General features: G+C 36.6%; 1 protein-coding gene across 1 annotated transcript; it reads left to right on the forward strand.

The window, feature by feature from the left end:
- Window positions 1-1,737: 1,737 nt before the first annotated feature.
- LOC112557043 (bone morphogenetic protein receptor type-1B-like) lies at window positions 1,738-19,756 on the forward strand. The gene is made up of 11 exons (XM_025226628.1): window positions 1,738-1,866; window positions 6,227-6,402; window positions 7,088-7,208; window positions 8,325-8,433; window positions 9,133-9,271; window positions 10,022-10,214; window positions 10,621-10,812; window positions 11,781-11,886; window positions 12,222-12,397; window positions 12,629-12,759; window positions 13,063-19,756. The coding sequence occupies exons 1-11, from the start codon at window positions 1,779-1,781 to the stop codon at window positions 13,201-13,203; spliced, it is 1,572 nt and encodes a 523-aa protein (XP_025082413.1). The 5' UTR covers window positions 1,738-1,778; the 3' UTR covers window positions 13,204-19,756.
- The last annotated feature ends 56 nt before the right edge of the window (window positions 19,757-19,812 follow it).

Consider the following 19,812-nt stretch of genomic DNA (forward strand, 5'->3'; position numbering starts at 1 on the left):
TACTGTTTAACATATGGCTCCAAACAATAAATGACTTTAATTCTTATGGTTTATTTGTATTTGTTAGATTTTAGATAGTAAAACATTAAGAAAAATAATGGGAGTTATTCTGTAAGTGTGCATGTATGGGTGCGTGCAAGGACCACTTCAGATAACTTTATTTTTATACAGCAGTTGCCTGGCTAGTTTTTCTGCCTGTATGGTTACTAGCATCAAAATAAATAGGTAAATGCAGATATACCAAAGATGTGTTATGAGGAAGAATGAAGGCCATTTCTCAGTCACAGCCAACCTTGAAGCTTCCAAGTTGACTATATGTGGCCACATACTGAGCTGAAAGCAGGGGTGGCAAATGGGGCGGCCCCCCCAGGCCCCGCACTCGAAGGGGCCCCGAGGTCATCTTTATGAGTTTTGTCAACTTAAAATATATTCTGTGTTAAATGGAAAAAATGCTGAGAGGGGCTCTTTAAAATCAGACTTCTTCAAGGTCAAATTCGCCTAACTATATATAAATCAGTGCTTCCGGCATCATATCAATAGGGATATTGATACGTACTCCATTATCCCGGTCCTGCGTGGATGGTCGGCCCCCAGGCCCCGCGTATTCCTAACGCCGCCTCTGGCTGAAAGCTAAAACTCCTTTAGACAATAACGATCTTTTTGTTCTCAACTAAGTCATTGAAGTCATACTCTTTTGAGTCCAGGTTCACTTTGGTTACCAACTGCATTATAAGAAACTTCGTTAATCCACCTGTTTCCTTTTCAACATGCCTTCTGCAAAGTGACCAATGCCATGAAACAAGTCAAAAGTGAGAATGTATGCCATGACTTGAGAGGTTCGTTGATCCGGGGACTATATGGGCCTGTGACAAGAAAATTTCCTTTGACCAACCCTAATCCACGAGCCATGCCCTAGAATCTGTACTGCTTTTTGCTAAACAAATAATTCACTAACTTTTACCGATCCTATAGGCGATGGGAAGTCGATAACGGTATATATATAAACTAAAGCTAGTTTTAGGTCCTGTTACATATATGGAAACTCATTAGAGTTCTACATCTGGGTTGGGTTAGGTGTGCTTCCAACCGAACTTTCGCTTTCTTGGAGAGGCAACAATAAGTACATGTATTGCGGACGTCAAGTTGCGAATCTGATTTTACATGGGTTCCTGTTTGATTTCTATAGTACATGTTTTGTCCTCTCAACTAGGTGCTAGCCTGCTACTCACCTCTCGTCATAAGACTGCGCAAAATACAAACTACAGTATAGTTTTTTTTCCAGTTAACTCTGCTTTAGGGTCTGTTTTCTACGACGACAAGCTGTCACTTATGCCTCTAGAAAACAACGCGCAGCAACTTAAGCTGTAGAAATATTTCGTAAACGGTAAGAAAGAGCAAAATTAGATTTCTTAACTATTTATTATTGTCTTAACATAACTGTTTAAAGATGTTTAGGAGACTGTTTCTGAGTGCACAGTTCATGCCCTCTAGTTCGCCTAACTGTAAGGGAAGTAAGTGCAGTTCTACTTATTTCTGACGCACTATTCTCCCCTTTTTGTGAAACCGTTCAACTGTAAATGATAGGTCATCGATTAAGTTTAAAGTCTAAAATTTTCAGTTTCTTAAAATATTCACTAAAATGATTTTATGCTGTATAAATTATCCATTTTGATACCTAACATATGTTTACCTGAAAGACAATATCATAAAGGGGAGCCATTCAGTTATCGAATCAGCTGTGACGTCACAATTTTGGGGGTCAACCATCGCACAAAAAGATGGCCGCGATGGAGCCCCAGTTAGGGCGCAAAACAATCTCTGTTTGGATTATTCACTATCTGTTTGTATTACATCTTATTCCATATGGTAAGTATGAGTCACATATTTGATATTCTGTAGTGTATTTTATCTGAAAGAGCTCGCTTGTTACCTTCAAAAGGTGAATCTGTAGCTTCTGATCACTAAACTGTACCTGAGAGAACTTCAGCAAAACAATGCGATTGATCTTTGTCTGTGGCTAGGCCCCTCGCGAAGATAAATTTTAAGGTGTTTGTTCTTAACACCGTAATTTGAAAAATATAGCGAGAAATGTAGATTGATGATTGTTTTATGTTATGGGATGTGATATAGGAATGTAAAATAATTGTAAATATGCAGTACAAGAACAAAGAGGATCCATTTAGTCTTTATTTTGCGGCCATCTTTTTGTCACCACTCTTTAGTGATATTTGTTTGACCGCCCTTACCAGCCTACCTTTTCGCTTCCTATACACTTCCAAAAGTGGTAGCGTAAGTTTATTTCTGAAAAAGTAAGGTGCACTACCCTTTCCCAATTCACAGCATAACACTTTAGTTTTGCATTCAACCAGACGAAATCCATACCACTAATGTAGTTAAGTAAAGCTAATGAAAAAGTTCTGAAGATATCGAACAAGCGTTAAAACACAAAGTTATCTTGTGACATCCATTGGTCCAGCCAGAAAGTTAATCAAGGTAACACATAATGTGAAATAATAAGTGACAGGAATTGATAAAACTTGGTTTAGCTTGTAGAAGCCTGTGAGTGATCAGATTCAATCAGGCACGTTTGGTGAGTAAATTATTAACAGGAAACACAGCACACTTACCTAGTTCCTTTCCCCTACCCTACATCTGGTATAAATGTATTTTGTGGCACACATGACAGTAAAAAAATCAGAGATGTTGCATATGCTATATGCAGTCTGCAGCCTAATCACAGTATACTGCAAGTAAGTTTGGATATTGGAGATGCCTGATTTCTTTTAGATTTGATAGAAAGTAACTTTTCAGGAAGGAATGAAGCAAGAACAATTGCCTTCTATATACTTTGAACTTGAGTTATAATTTTGATTTATTCTCCTATCATTTATTTTAGTTCTTTTAACAATACAGCTTTATTGATCCCCACGGGTAATTCAAAATAGTGCTTGTACTAGCAATAATAAATGTATGATACAAAAGTACATATTGAAATAGTGAAAATGCTTAAATTTTATGTGTATTTAAGTATGTATGTCATGGCATTGCTCATAAGATGCTTGAACAGATGTATTAAGTAGAATCCCAGTAAACAGAGAGGAGGAAAGAATGGGATATTTTAGTGCTTTTGCATCCGATAAAACCTGATAGAGAAGACATGGCATGGGGTGCTACCGGAGTATCCCATTTGTTCCCCACTTATTATCCCCAGAGACTATATAATTGTAGCTGTAGTTTTCAACTCAATCATTCACTATTTCCATGGGCTTGTGTTTGTTATTTTTGCTATTATCAGACCAAGTCTGGTCCCAACTTTTGTTTGTTCATCCTGACATAAGTTTTTTAAAGGGTTGGTCCAAGGTCTTTGAAAAGGAAAACTTCCATTCATGATAATGCTGGCACGTCTGTTGTTCTATTAACCATGATCTGAGTTAACCTTTATTTCATATTTACCTGCGCTTGTGAAAATATCCGTTAATTCTTGTTGTTGCTGCTGCCAGATAGCTTTATATCATCAATGCAATAAAGGTTGTTGATGGTTTTGCCTTTCACTGAAATGGTGCTTTGTTGGTTGGATAACATGGTATAGGCTGGATTTAATTTTTTTATATTTTTATATTTAAAAAAAAAAAATTACTGACAAATGGCATCTTAGAAGTATAAGTAGTTGTTGAGTGCAGATGATACTGGGAAAGTAGCAGTCAAGAAATGGTTTCGGGAAATAAGACATGAGATGGGTTGAATAGTATCAGTGGTCGAATGGTAGAGTGTTGTTGTTTTTATGTTTAGGATTCAAGGTTGTTGGTTGTCCTTGGTGTTTGTTGGTTTTTTTGGTGTTTTTTTTTTTTTGCACACCTTCTGTATTATATTGGTTCCTTGGTTTTTGAAGGATTTTTTGTGTAAATATTGCATCTAGTACCTGACTCCTAATAGTAACAGTGCTAAAGTTCAGGTTCTCACATCAGAAAAGGCCCTTTAGGAAAGGTGAGCAGACTAAGTTTCCCTAAATATTCTTAAGTGTAAAGGGCCAAAATGGAGTAAAAATTGGTGACATTTTTCAGGAGTCAAGGGTGGGATGTGCTTTCCAGGAACCTTGAACAACTAGTAAAATGTTAGCTGCAGTTAGTTTTTCTTTACCATTATTATCAATTTAGATGTTCGTGCTAAAACCTACTGTAACAATTTCAAATATTCATTAGTTTCAGCGTAGGTCATCAGTTCCACTAACATAAAATGAGCAGTCTACTTCTACTGTTAGTAGTTGCTTCTTAGCCGAAGAAACTAGGTTTTTTTCATTTTGATCATTATATTTACATCATCCTTTCTTGTCAGAGAATAAACATGATTTTAATAGTTTAGTTTATTTCTTGTTACTCCTCAAAGAGATGCAGGTTGTTAATAAAGCTGTCATTTTTTCAGCCTTTATAGTAATACTGTGGATGAACAAACTAAATATTTAAAATCTGTGAATTGTTTTTAAGATGTGATATGTTAAGATGCTGAAAAACATATTAATAGATTGGCAGCAGGAGTTAAAAACTGTTGCATGTAGTAGCACCAGAAAATATGTCTTAAAGACCTATGAAAAAAAGCATATGAACTAGGCAAAGGTTGATAGTGCAAAGTCAGTACAATCAAAGAATTGATTTTAAGAAAAGAATGTTATCATCAGCAGGCTTTGCCAGGGCAAAAGTTTGAGACAGTGTTATGACGATATGCAGTGACTTCTCATTTCTTGAGTTTCTGTTTAGTGCTGTCTTCCTTTAGCCTTGGAGCAGGCACTGCCTTTCTTGCAAACATGTTATATGAGGTGCCTGCCTGGCTGTCTGGGTAACCTAATCCACCATTGCAACTGACAGCTTGGCATTAGTGGCATAGTCTTTAGGTGCACTAAGGGTGATGAGGTGTTGGAGGGGAACCTTATGAGCAGCAGGGAAAGAGCGTTGGGATGAAGCAAGCAGGGAAGCAACATGCAGTAATAATGAGATGATGATATTACATATCAGTAATACAGATTTCTTCAGAAGGAAAAGAGCACTGTACTATCAGACACCAACCTAAGGCAAGCCTTAGTTTTGATGTGCCAGTGATGTTTCTCTCTTTTGATTAAAACATATCCAAAAGCTGGTTAATTCTTTTAAAAAAACAAAAACAAATGAGCTTCAGTTATCTGTCACACATGTGCCACCATTTTTTAATTTGATGTTTTAATCTTTTTTTCATGCTTCTTATTGTTAACAGCTTCAATGATTTATTATCAGTTTTGTCTTGTTGTATCATGTTTCTTGTTACACCATTCAGGGCTTTCCATCACTGGAAACTTGCATTTATCATGTAAGAGAGCTCTGCATCAAGTAAAATTGTATTAAGTGCTCTAACAAATAAATATTCAGTGCTCTAACAAATAAATAATTTGGGGTTAGGGCTCTGAAAATGTCAAAGGGCTTAGGTCAGAGGTCTTATCGTACAAGACGTTTGTAATAAACCAGGCATGAAAGTTTATACTTTGTTATTGTTATCAAAGGGAAGGACTGGTAGAGGATTTGAAGGGCAGGGATAGGGGCTAAAGCCATAAACAGTTTTAACTGAGACTCTTAAAACTACCAACAGTTTTAACTGCTGCTCTGAAAATACCTTTTATTTTATGAATGGGAAACCTTGATCAATAATAATGCCAGTTTTTAGATTTGTCATTTAATTTTTTTTTTAATGTGTATTATATCTTGATCAAATCTTGGTTATCTTCGTCATGAGAAAGAGTAGAGCGTCCATCCCATTGTGCATGTTATAGCTTAAAAATAGAAAGTTGATGTCTAAAAAGAGAAATGCAGCTTAAACATATTGCTGGCAGCTTCTTATTTAGCATGTTTACAGTTTAATAATAAGAAGTCAGTAAGAATTGTTGAGATTTAGATAGATAGACAGCTGTGTAAGTCATGTTAGTATTTACTCCACATGTTTAGAGACCTGATGGGGTTGAATCGGCTTGTCATATCCTACCTTTTGTGCTTAGGAAGACACCTTTGGAACAGTTTTGCATTATACCCATACACAATGTTAGTTTGGTTTCATGTATTTGATAATTTTGAAATATCTGTTCTTAAAAATCCTGCCAGCAGTTTCAAAATGTGTTTGTGCATGCTGAGGTTCTTTAAAAAGAAAATGTTATTTGGAAGTATTTGGATTTGTAATGTTTAAGAACATTTAAAGCTGCATGTATTTACAGGAAATGGTCTGAAATGCCACTGCAACCCATGCCCAGAAACAGCAGTGAATGAAACATGCTTGGCAGAACCAGAGAGCAAATGTTTCGCATCTGTTAGGGTCAGTTACATGGAAGAAGGCAGTTTGGAGACATGGACATGGGGCTGTCTTCCCCCAGGGGAAAGCTCTCTTATGCAGGTATGTGTAAGCTTGGGAAAAACAGTAACTATTTTTCTGACATTTATTACATGTTAAAGAACATTTATTAGGTATTAGCACAATTACATTTTCTTAATTTCCACAAGAAGAACCAACGAAAATTGTAAGCCATAAAAACTTTGCTGCCACTATGTCATTTGGCATAATTCATGCATTTGTGACTATGTTATTTAGAACTCTTACAAGTTTCTTCCTAGCAAAAGAAAAAAAAAATGATGGATTCTAAAAATACTTCCTCCAGCCCTTTGTGGTATCTCGTTTGTTTCTTTCTCTTTAGAAGGCATTGGATTTTTCGGTCTCTTTTTTGGTTGCACTTCACCTTTCTTTGTTTGGTGTCTGTAAATTTTGACCTGATCACTATAACTTAAAATGTAAAACTAAGATCTTTCTGTGTTGTTGTGGGGGATGAGATGTTAAAGAAGTTGATTTTCTTGGGATCACTTTTTTTTTTTAATTTTTTTTTTTAAAAATGAGGTGGTTGCCCATTTCCTCAACCTGCTTTGCCTTCCCCAACCTCTATGGAGTCAGGTACCTGTTACTGACATCTACTTTTGGGGGAAGTTTACTGTGCCACATGAGTATTGAACTAACATTTCTTTGGGACCAGTGCTCTAACCACTTGATTGTCTGCTTCCCCATGTGAATCTAACCTACAAATTTGCAGTGCAAGGGCAATGAGGTGCCTCATTCAACACCCACCTCAATAGCTTGCTGTGACTCAGGGGATGAGTGCAACAAGGACCTTACACCTGAGTACACTGAAAGGTCAACCACTCTACCACCAGGTATGTTTCGAAATATGCTTCTCTTTATGACCTAATTAGAATGTACTAAAGGCAAGAAGGATTATCAAAATGTGGGTTTGAAATGCATGGTCAAATGTACATTTCAAAGAATTTTTGTTTTATTTTTGATCTTTCAATGCTGTTCTTCGTCATTTGTCTTTTGTTCTTTTTGTAAAGAAGGAAGATTTTTGAAACTGTTACTGTTATAAAAATTTAAGGAGGATGTTGAAAAGTCTGTTATCAGTACTACTTTATCATAAAATAATTTAAGTGATTTTGCTATAGAGGTATGTTTTATGGACTAGATTTCCAGGCTTTTTAATTTTAAGTCATATTCTTATAGTCCCAGCTTCACCATCATCCGTTCAACACACACAGATATTGGACAAGAAGTGAGGGTGGCAAAATAAACGGGGTATACAATCTATAACTAAAGGAAACTGTGAAGACTATCCATTCTGCTACAGTGTGCAGTAAGAGGCAGGGCTGGGAAGATAACAAGTTGAAATATTAAATGCCTTTGCAATATTTTTGTTTTATTTGGCAGCATAGGAACATATTCAATATTGATCAGACATTCTTTTACTTCTAGCATACTGAAGGATAGTTTTTATTAATATTAGTTTTATAAATCAAAGACGTATATGTAACATCAAACTTCATTGATGTCGTGCTTTGAATTTGCAGAGATTTTGTAGTTTAGAGCAGACTTGTAGTTTTCCAGAAGTAGTCATGAAAAATATTTAAATTCTTGTATGCTGCCTGGTTGAATATATTGCTTTCATGTACCATCTAACATACCTCTTTTTCTTTGCTCGGTGTTGTTGTAGCTTTTTATTAAGAAGGATAGAAAAACAACCTTTGAAACAGTTTTTAGAAGTGACTACATGGTCTTTCCTTGAGATATAGATTATAGGTATATAACTTTTTAAATTCATTATGATGGTATTTTATGTGACTGCTAATTAAAGTGGATGCAAAACACCTGACTCATTTCATATGGATTAGATATGGGAAAAGTGTTATAACATTATCCATGGTCACTAGACAGATGTAGCTAGCATGCTAAGTTTTAAAAAGTTGCAAATTTGATGACATCAATATTTCATCATTCAGATGCTGAAGAGCCCAAGAAGAATGAAAGCATGACCAAAATAGCATTGTTGGTGTCGGTAACAGTCTGCTTGATTATTTTTACCATAACCATCACCTTTATCTTTCTCAGGTGAGCAATTTGTATTTTCCTTAGAGAAAGCTTAAAAGACAAGCAACTTTTTCCTAGATGATGGGATTTAGAAAATTAGCCTCTGCTAATGAACAAACTCCAAGCCAGACAACCCCTTCTATTTGCGAGCTACAAGCTTTCAAACTGACATTTTCACCATTGCACAGAAGAGGTCTAATTATGTTGGAACATGATACACCTAGTTGAATTCCACTCCTAGTTGCACAGAAGAGGTCTAATCATGTTGGAACATGATACACCTAGTTAAATTACATTCCCAGTTCTTCGTTTGGCCATAATCTTCAGACTTTTCCTGTATCCATGTTTTAATAAAATGCACTTTTTGTCCTGTGCATGCTAATGTTTGACATAATTTATCCTTCAAATTGGAAAAGGTTATTCCAATTTAGTCTTTTGGTATCCTGTAACAAATAAGACTCATTCCTTTATTGCTGCTGGTCATTGCTGTCATCTTGAATTTAGTTTAGCTCATTCTGTATTAATTCTAAGACTATTTTTCTATTTTTATTTAACTAAAACTTAATCCATTTGTGCAGACTAGTTTGTTGGGGTTTGTTGTTCACTTTGGTAATGCAGATTCTTTGCACTTACCTAGCTGATGATGTAGTTTTAGACAGATTTATTACTGCAACATGCATGATGTGCTTCACTATGCAAGAATGATGATGATTGTTGTAGATATAGGCAAAGAGAGCTCCATCGAAAGCATCTTTTAGCTGAAGCTGAGAACGAGACATTTATTGGCATGGGGGACACATTGCATGACCTCATTGAGCAGTCCCAAAGCTCAGGCTCAGGTTCAGGCCTTCCGCTTTTGGTACGCCATTTTATGTCTTTTTAAAATGCAGCTTTATATTATAATAATCTTAATATATGCACCATCCAAGTTTGTTCAGGAGAGGGTTACTATGTAGGCATTTATCTCCAAATCCGCAACCATCTGAGCACTCAGACATTAAATACAGGCCAGAAAGCTTTTAAAAAAAAAAAAAAAGAAGAAGAAATCAACAATGAAACTGAATACTAGAAAGGTGTTTCCTGTGTTGAACTGATGAAAGTTGATGGCTTTAAAATAAGGTAGGAGAGTTTGTATCTATTCACATAAAACTCTTTTTTTTTTTACTTCTTGAATATTTTAAATTATTGAACTAAGCCTTCATAATTATATCTAAAATTGCAAAACTAGTATGCTTACTGTGTAAACTGGATAAACAAATGTGGAAAAGTTAGGTTTTGCAGAAAATTTATGCTCCTTCAATTGATTATTCTGTCATTTTCACTTTTTGCTTGAGATAATGACAACATGATAAACTATAAAATAGCTGAGATGTATAAAGGTGTAGGAGATTTTAATTATGCTTATGATTTTAGCTGGATAAACAGTTATTTTTAGCAACTTACCAGATGGACAATAGACCTGTTAAGTGTTGTGCAAAATATATATGTGTGTGCATATTGATGTTGTTTAGACCGCAGAGTAAAGATTGTGTTACTTGTAAAACAGTTTTCAAATATTGTTTGCAAGTTTAGAGAAAAAGTTTATAATTTGCTGTGGATTCTACTTCAGGTGCAGCGAACTATTGCAAAGCAGATAAGTTTGGTGCGCAGCATTGGCAAAGGGCGCTATGGAGAAGTGTGGAAGGGCAAATGGCGTGGCGAGAACGTTGCTGTCAAGATTTTTTTCACCACGGAGGAGGCTAGCTGGTTCAGGGAGACAGAATTATATCAGACAGTGCTATTAAGACATGAAAACATTCTTGGTGAGGATGGATACCAAGTCTTGTGAGGCTAGAAATATCCTGAACAGTTTTTGATATCCTGTAGAAAATATTTCCCAGCTTTATATTTTCTGTCTTTACTGTTTTTAAACCCTGAGGCAGTGTCACATGTAGCCTCTAAGCAAAATAATCTTTTCTTAAATTGGCTGACATTGGATAGTGCTGCCATTGCATTTTACTAGAATTGCCTTCGTCAGCTACTATTTTTATTCTTACCCATTTGTTTAAGTAGCTTTTTTTTAAAAAAAATCTAGTAGGATTAGAATTGTGTTGTCAGAGATGTATATTCTTGGTTGATAAGGTAGTGTATTTTTTTTATCTAGGGTCATCCAATGCATTTGACACAGAAGTATTAACAAACCAATTATGAGCATGATTGTTCTACCAGGTTTTATTGCTGCGGACATCAAGGGCACAGGATCATGGACACAGCTCTTCCTGATCACAGATTACCACGAAAATGGTTCTTTGCATGACTACCTACAAGATCGGGTGATTGATACTGGAGAAATGCTAGCACTGGCACATTCGGCTGCCTGTGGCTTGGCTCACCTCCATATTGAGATCTTTGGAACCAGAGGTCAGCCCTAGCATCTCATTTTGTTGCACCAGAGACCTCACTTGAATAAATGAAGGAAAAAGTTGTGACTCTTGTGCAATGTCTTTAAATTGTGCTGTTTCTCTTTTCTTTCATCAGTTGTACCCTAAATCAAGCCAGGTCTTGTCTAAAATTGCCATTTATAATGCCACCTATCTATCAACTCACCTAAATCTACATTAAACCAATTTCATCACCTCAAATGTAACCTTGGAGTTAAGTTATGCCCCTTGCCTTTTTTACTGACTATAGGTTGTTTGGTTCTGTATTCCATGCACATTAGGCGTTATTGTTTTCAAAATTGCTGTTTATGTAGTGTGGTATATTTTTATGGTTCTGCCCTATCATCCTACAAACATGATATCGAAGTTTTCTCGAACATATCTTAACTGAATCTTTGCAAAATGACACATTCAGAAGTTAGCGGCAATGTTTTCCTGACCTTATTACTGTGTATGTTTTCCATCCTGTGAAGTAGTGAAGTGGGGAGAAAATATAAGTGCACCTGCATGTTTTAGGAGGGAATATATGTTTATAAGTGAATGTATCATATTTAGGAATTTCCTTGAAAACCTTAGATAACACAGGAATGAAACATCACCGAGTCGGGTTGTGGTCATAATTGTGGCCAGCAGTGTAGCTGGAATATTCCTTCTTGAGTAAGGATATAGTGATGACTGCTATGGTAATTATCATTCTAAGATAATGTGAGTGTCTTATTTCTTTGGATGGCAGTCTAGTGGTGCAAGTGTTAGTGCCTGTAACCAATACAGTGATGGTTGGCTGTCCTGGGTTGAGATCTTATCGCAGACACGGTGACATAGTCTTAGTTGGTGGCTCAGCGTAAAGCACTAATTCTCCACCCTACTTCCCCTTCTTTGTAATGGATGCTGTTAGTTTTTGCAAAAGGGAGGATTGTTGCTAAAATCTTCATTCTCTGATGTCTTCAGGAAAACCTGCCATAGCCCACAGGGATATAAAGTCCAAGAACATTCTTGTAAAGAAGAATGGCACCTGTTGCATAGCAGACTTGGGGCTTGCAGTTCGATACATCAGGTATGTTGCAGTAGTAAGTCTGAATGTTGAGGGGATTTACATAGATGATTATAGTTGCTGTACAATCTCTGTGTTCAGTGTATACAGCAGGATTTTTATCAATTTGAAGTTCATTGTGAAATTTAGATGGTAGTTGAATAATTTATGTTAAAGCCATGTTTGATTTTTTTAAAAGTACCTTTATGTATTAACAATTACAGATTGTGTTTTTCTTAATGTTGAGCAAAACATTGGTCTCATTCAGAAATAAAAATAGAAAGTTTTACTGCAACTTTATTATACTACAGCACAAACTTTTGTTGCACTAGATTATAACCTTTTGTTCCTGCCAACAGTGAATCCAATGAGGTTGACTTGGCACCAAATCCCCGACAAGGCACAAAACGCTATATGGCCCCAGAGGTTCTGGACATGACCCTGAACACAAACCACTTTGATGCTTTCAAACAGGCTGATATGTATTCATTTGGTCTTGTGCTGTGGGAGATTGCAGGGCGTTGCAATCTTGAAGGTTTTTTTTCTTCTTTTTCTAGAGTTAGAATTTAAGAATATTCCCCATCCCAAAGCTCTTTCTTGTATTTTAAAATTTGTTAATTTTTTTTTTAAGTGACTGACCTGTCACTCAGGTCATAATTTTTTTCTGAAATATTAATATGAGAACAGTAAACTAAACAGTTGAAAACTGATTTGTTTTCATTATTGATTTGCCAAGCCTTGAACAGGATCTGTTTCTTGAACACAGATGCATGTGAAGAGTACCAGCTGCCATATTACAACTACTTACCACATGACCCTAGTTTCGATGATGTCAGGAAAATTGTTTCAATTGAGAGGATTCGACCTGAAATCCCTGACTGGTGGCAGTCAGATCAAGTAAGGTGGTTTATGCAAATGTGTGTATCTTGGTACAAAAACTGAGACTTTAGTGAACTTGGCTGATCTCAAAACTAGTGATTTATTTATCAGTGAGGGGATGGCCGAACAAATTTAAAGATCCGGTGTGTGTGGGTGTGTGTGTGATGCTGGCAAGGCCTATTTAAACATTGTAAGAGGTAAGAATCTTTGACATTGTATTTTGTTGTTTGAACATTTCTGTACGTTTAAAGAAGAGATGCTTAATTGGTAGAACATACTGCACCTTTCGATTTTGTTTTTTGTTTTCTGTTCTGTAATCAGTACATGAAGGTGATGGCAAAAGTCATGGGTGAATGCTGGAGTGGAAACCCTGCAGCACGTCTGACAGCACTGCGTGTGAAGAAGACTTTAAGCAAGATGGTTGAGCAGCACACATCCTCGTTGCCAAGCATGAAGTCTTGAGCAGAGAAGAGAAAATTTGCCTGACCATCGAGGAAATGTTACTATAGTTTGACAGATACCTGAGTCAGGGGTGCAGCTTCACCTCAGACACAGGATGTTTCAGAAGGTTTGGCGGCTGTTGCTGTAGTTCACTGAAGTTTTTATCAACATGATCACAAGATACCAGGGAGTGTCACAAGAAAGATTCTTTGAAGATTTTTTTTTTTGGGGGTGGGGGTGGGGAGGTGTCAAGAGCAAAGTGAAGAAGCATGTGTAACCATCCTTCTGCAAGGCTGCTGTCAACTTTGAAGAGTGTTTCTCTGAAGAGTGTGTCCAACGTGTTCAGATATGCTTACCTTCCAAGAGCATTGCCAATTTTTTATTCAATGTGAGGAAAGATGTGCACAAACCAGCTGTGAATAATGCAGTCACGTGAATGCTAGATAGCTATGTGAAGTATCGTGAAGTGTTCCTACTTAAATTTGTTGGGTTAGAAAATTATACATTTTTATGGCAAAGGTTGGGAAGACATAGCTTCATATTACTCCATATTTTCTGGAAGAATTTGGGAAGAACGTGAGGTGGCTTGTAAAGCTCAGGTTTACTTTGTGATGTAACAAGGGGGAGCTGTATGCAAGGAAGAGTTTAGTTGAGGAGACTCTGCTCTGGTAGTAATGGTCGTCATTCTGTAAACAATGTCCTCAGGCTTCTTCAGCTTCAGAAAGAAATAGGTATGATACCTAGATAAACTGAAGACTGCTCATTACAGTAAACATACAGGGCTACACTACTGACGGAGATTTATTTCCCAAAATAGAGTAACAGTCAAGAGACAGTCTTCTTGAGACCCCATTTAGACATATGAACATGTATGTAATTTTGTGTGCTTGTGTTTGTGTGGATGTGCATGCATGCTTTTGTGTATGTGTGTGCATGTATGTGTGCATGCCAGTGTGGTAATGTTCCTGACATACAGGTGATATGGTATTACAGACTTCGCAGTGTGGTAATGTTCCTGACATACAGGTGGTATATACCATACCATACAGACTTCACAATTTTCACTCCATCCACATCACAACAACCAGTTCTCTTTTCTTTTCTATGGAAAAATTAAAGCTTGATGCTTGATTTTTCATTTGGAAATAATGCTTATTGATGGACAGAAATCCTGGCTTTTAATTGTGCACATACTTGAAATCTTATCAACAAATTTATTCTCAGGAAAGACTTTGCCCAAACTGGCAAATGGCATGTTACATTTGTTGGTGTAAAAGGTTTGTGATGACAAGCCTAATATAAATGACTCACAGTAGCTGCACTAAATTGCCACCTACTGCTGTTTTCCATTTTCCCCACCAACCCCTATACTTGTGGTTGTTTTTAATGTGTTCAAATGCATGTATTGAGGCTGCAGGTGTGTTTTAAGAAAACATTGTTTTCCACTCCTCCTGTCCTGTTTGTCACAGCCGATCTGATTTGTGTTCTGAACTCTTAATGTTCTCCTGTACATCTGACACTTTTACAGGCTAATTAAACAAGCCGAAAGAAATAAATAGTCATCAGGTGTACGCAGCTTTATTTGACTGTGCTTCAGTTCTTTGTTTCATTAGCTGGAAAAGAAAATCCTTACGTTACAGGGAAGTTTTCATTGAACTGAAGTAAACAGAAGAAGGGCCAGGACTTGTAGTTATTTGCTTGGTTACAGAGGAACCTAGAACCACGAGATGATTTTTTTTGTGTTTGCAACCCTCAAATTTACAGTGGGTGTGACAGTTCACGCAAAACCATTACCAAGGCTGGAACTGCAATTGAAGTAGGCTTACAGCAAAGGCAATATGTAGCATTCTGCAGGAAGCAGCAAGCTTTGGTTGGAGAGCTTCTTTGAAGTGCACTGTAAGACTAGTGTACCCTAACAGAGCTTGTGTTTATTCCTGGTAACAAGACAGACCTGGTATATATTTGATTAATGCTTTGTTTAGATAGTTTTGTGGCGAGTGTCTTTACAGCACAAGGGTTGCAAATTTGAAAATGTCATTGTTGGAAGTAGTGTAGTGTACAGCTTATTTTGCTAGGGATTGACTTATTTAACTTTGTTAGCCAGTGTATATTTTCAGTAATTATAACAGTAAGCTTGTACTAAGTTATTGCTCATCTGTGGCAAATTAACCTGTGTACAGCTGTACATTTAGATTCCTCTTTTAATATACAAGGTAAACAGTGGCAGTTGGCAACCATGTGAGCAAAAGAAAACCATCTGCTTGAGACAACATCCATTTTTGCAGGACACAGGAAAAGACAAAAAAGAGAGCCTTGCTTGATTCTGGTTTTAAAGAATAAAAGGGCTTAGTGACAGATTTTGGTTTGGTTGTTGGCATCTTGAACAGAGCTTTGCCCCACTGCTTGAGATTCTGGTTCTGTGGAAGATGTCTGGTTCCTTTGTCAGGGATGATAATGTTTTATTTGGTAAAATGCTTGCTTTCTTTTAATTTTACAGTGATATATTGTTACAAATCTTTTACAATGCAGCAGTTTTACAAGTTCTTTTATGAATGGCATGGTCACAAATGATTGAGTTCATATCATGAACAACCAGCTCTTTTTTGTAGTGATTTAGTTTCATGCAGATTTTATGATGAGTTTATTTTTGCATACAGCATTTATAGATTAAAATCTTTGATTTTTGTTAAACATCCACACAACATCCAACTTTGTGATATTTTGTACCATTGTTTTCTGCTACTTCTGAGGGTCTTCGCAAGACTGGTAATGAACTACATGTCTTTTAAAACAAAATTATAGGTCAGCCTTGACCTCAGTCTTCCTGTTTTCAGACAAGCTACTTGTTCATAATTAACATGTATAAATAGATTCATTCATAGCTTATTGGTCAATCATGTTATGGTAGGTATTTTCTGGCTCATTTCCTGTGAATGAGAAATCTTGGAGTAAGAGTGAAGGTCGGATATGTTATTAGTTTCGCTAGGAAGACTACAAGGCAGCGGATTCAAGGACCTTGTGTGTGCGGGGTGTTTGGCTGGCTGAAAGTGCAAAATGGAATAAAGTGACTGTTGCAAGGTAATTCATCATCATGCTGTGTGTTAAATGATAATTTACCCTGTACAAGATATTGTAGCAGAGGTTTTTTTGGGTACTTTTTTTTTTTTTTAAGGGGAGGGAATTGGTTGTGCCTGGTGCTGTAAAGCTGCTGACAATGTGTATTTTGAGGTGTTTTTTCTTTGAAACCTTGTTCTTCATACAAGCAGATTTATTGGCAGTGATTTGACTTGTTACCTCTGATGTGTACATCATTTTACATGTTTTTGTAAATATATTAGTTGTTGGTGTTTAAGCAGTCAGTTGTAATGAATTTTTGCTTTCTGTATTGTGTCCACATAAATTATGCTAGGAAACTTAACTGAATCAGTAGATTCAGAGAAGGAAACCAACAGTGCAGATGGTTCTGTGCAGTGTTGGTGTCAAAGAATGTTATTAGAGATGTGGCATTGCAGGGAAAGTTATAATTAAGCAATAAGTGTATAAACCTGTGCACGCAGACAAAAGCAAACTTGGTTCATGCTACTTAGTTTTCCTTGCTTTTAATACCATGATGTCTAGTACAAAAGAATGCATTGGCACTGAAGGATCGTGTGAGAGCAGAATGAAAGCCGTCTTTAATTTTTCTGTAACTTATTAGCCTTACTAGTTTTCAGGACATTTGGAAGTAAGCACTTGTGCCCAAAAGTTCCTATATAAGATTTCATGCCATGCACTCCTTCCAAAAATACTTTCTGCTGGGATTACAGAATTGCATACTCTCTTTCCCCACCCAAGTTGTTCTTTTATGTACCCTTCAAAACACATTTATTTGTACCTTGTAGCTAAAATGGTATGAAAACAAAGAGTTGTTTACTAACAAACATTCTGCTGAAGATATTAAGAGTTGAAGTTAAACTGCAGTCAAGGTGTCTTGGAATGTCCATTGAGTTCATGTTCAAGTCATGCTGGAGTCTCTTAGTGACATGGGGAAAAGTTTTCTGTGAAGGAAACTGTTCTGCAAGCTGCTTAAAATCATCTGAATCATCACAGTCTGTGCCCGCAAAAGATTGCAGGTGCAAAAGAATTACATTTATCTGAATCATTGTAGCCTGTGTTGTGTTCAAGAAAAGTCATAAAACATAGGAAAAGAAATAAAGTTTATAGTAAGGCTGTATATTATATATTATAAAAAGCGAAACAAAATAGAAAGTATGAGAACCACAACGAATTTATTAGTGGGATAAACTAGATTTCATTAAAGAAAAAAAAAGAATTTGGAAGATGCTTTTAGTTATATTAAAGTAGTCATAATGTAAATGTAGCATTTTTTTAAGTTAAAAAATTATATAATAGCAAATATTGTTACAGATTCAAAGAGATCTTTTGTTGTACTGCAATCATGCACATGCACAAAAAATGCTGAACAAGAACTGTTAACATGATACAGGGCAATTGCACAAAAAAGGGATTTTTGTTTATGTGCCTGATAAAGAAGGGCAGCACAAGGGTAATTCTGTTTTCACCAGTTTTCTGTTTCCCCAGTTCTGTGACAAGCATATTTTCATTTTGATGTTCAGAAGTTTTATGGTTCTTAAGTCTACCACATGTATTTTGGTTATACGGATAAAAGGTGTAGTGTCTGATCAAATTTTATTCATGGTCTGATGAGTTTTTGAAAAAGACATGTTTCATGTGTTGCATACACATGCAGAACAGCAACAGAAGACAGTAAATGGAGCAGCTAATCTGGAGAAGTTTCTAGCTAAATATATTGCTTCGATGGCTTAAAGAACTATTGTCTGCATGGTATCCTTTTTTCCTGCAACTTGTTTATAAAGTGATAATTTAGTCATTCATGGCCAGTGTCAAAAGAAACTGCAGTGAACTGTCAAGTCATTGCTTGAGTGTAACTTGCATCATGTCTGATACCTGCCCATTTAAAAGAGAAATGATCACCAAATACAGTCAAGTTTATTTTAAATTTATTATAAAAAAAAACGGTATTTTTGGCTGCTAATGAGTTAGAGCCTGAACAGATGAAGTTGCATTTTTTTGCAGTTTGAAAATTTCTTATGCCTTCACATCAGTCTCTGGAAAGCTAATAGTCTTTTGTAGATGGAGGAAGATGGCTGATGACCTTTAGATGTGGCTTCTGGCACTTTTGACAATTGTGGCAAACACCACCTTCAGAAATTTCAGTGGAAAGCGGGTGAAGAATGAGGGAGCATGAGAAAAAGATGCAGAAAATTTTTTGTTGTGAGAGTGAGATGTGGGAAAGATGGTGAATGTAAACTTGTTGAGACGTGAAAGCTGCTTACACACAAACTGTTGAAACAAAAACCACCTCAGGTGACTTGTCTCAGTTTTTGAAGTTGTTGATAATGATGTGCTGACTGTATATTTTGTTACAAAATGATATTTTTGCTTTCACTATTCTTTTAATTTGAAATTGCTCTAAATGGTTTGTTTTTATAGACTTTTTTTAATGCTGATTTGTTAAAATAAGATTCATGCACATTTTAATGCTGATTTGTTAGATTTGTGTATGTGCATCCACATGCATGCCTATATTTAAACTCTTATATGCATACACACACAAAATAACATAACTGTATCAGCTTATGGCCAGTTTATTTCATATCAGTATTTTGAAAAGTCTCATACAATGTCATGAAATACTGGCATTACTGGGAGGGGATTGTCACCAGTGTGATGAGGAAGAGCATTGAATCAAAGTGGGGTTTCTTTGGTTGGTTGGTTTTTTTGTTTTTTTTTTTGTGGGGGGGTAGGGGCAGTGGTGTTTATGATGACAGCATTGTACCAGCTTCATACTGCAGAAAATTCTGGGAGAGAAGCATAGCCAGTGCGGCCGTGGAAAGGAAGAAGTGTACCTCAAGAAATAAGGGTAGTTTGTGAAGTGTGCAGACACTGTAGGCATGAACTTAAACTCATAGGCTTTGTGTCTCGAGGAACTTGGCGTATTTTATTATCACAGCAATTTACGTGTCACAACAGAAACGTGTCTGAGAGGTGGCAGATTTTATGCTTGTCTTAGAAGTTAATTAATGGTCATTCTTCGTTTACAAAAGCATCCGTAAGCATTTCGGGGCGGTCCGGTGGCGCAACGGTTAGCGCCTGTCACCAACACAGTGAAGGCTGGCTGTCCTGGATTCAGTTCTCGTCTCGGACAAGCTGTGCTTTCTATACATGTGACATCTGTTTACAGGGCTGGCTGCCTTGCCGTGATATAACCTTAGTTGCTGGCTGGGTGTAAAACACCGATCCCCCCCCCCCACCTCCGGTAAGCAATTCAAACTGCTTAACCCGTATCTCACTCGCTTTGTGTACAGAAACAAAACATAGTCCACTGTGTTGTTCGTTTGTGACTGAAGACATTTTACGCCATCTAGAAGTTACCTGAACTGTTTGGGGTTATGAACTGATAGTATGTATATTTATGAGAACAAATGAATGAGTAAAGTCATTGTTCACTACCTGATGCTGAGTCTATTATGAATAAACTATGTATTTTTAACGCCTTGGGATCGTTCTATTTTACAAGTTGTGGTTCGCCATAATCACTATCATCAT

The sequence above is a fragment of the Pomacea canaliculata genome, linkage group LG1 (genome assembly GCF_003073045.1).
Source record: "Pomacea canaliculata isolate SZHN2017 linkage group LG1, ASM307304v1, whole genome shotgun sequence".
In the NCBI taxonomy this organism is placed as follows: domain Eukaryota; kingdom Metazoa; phylum Mollusca; class Gastropoda; order Architaenioglossa; family Ampullariidae; genus Pomacea; species Pomacea canaliculata.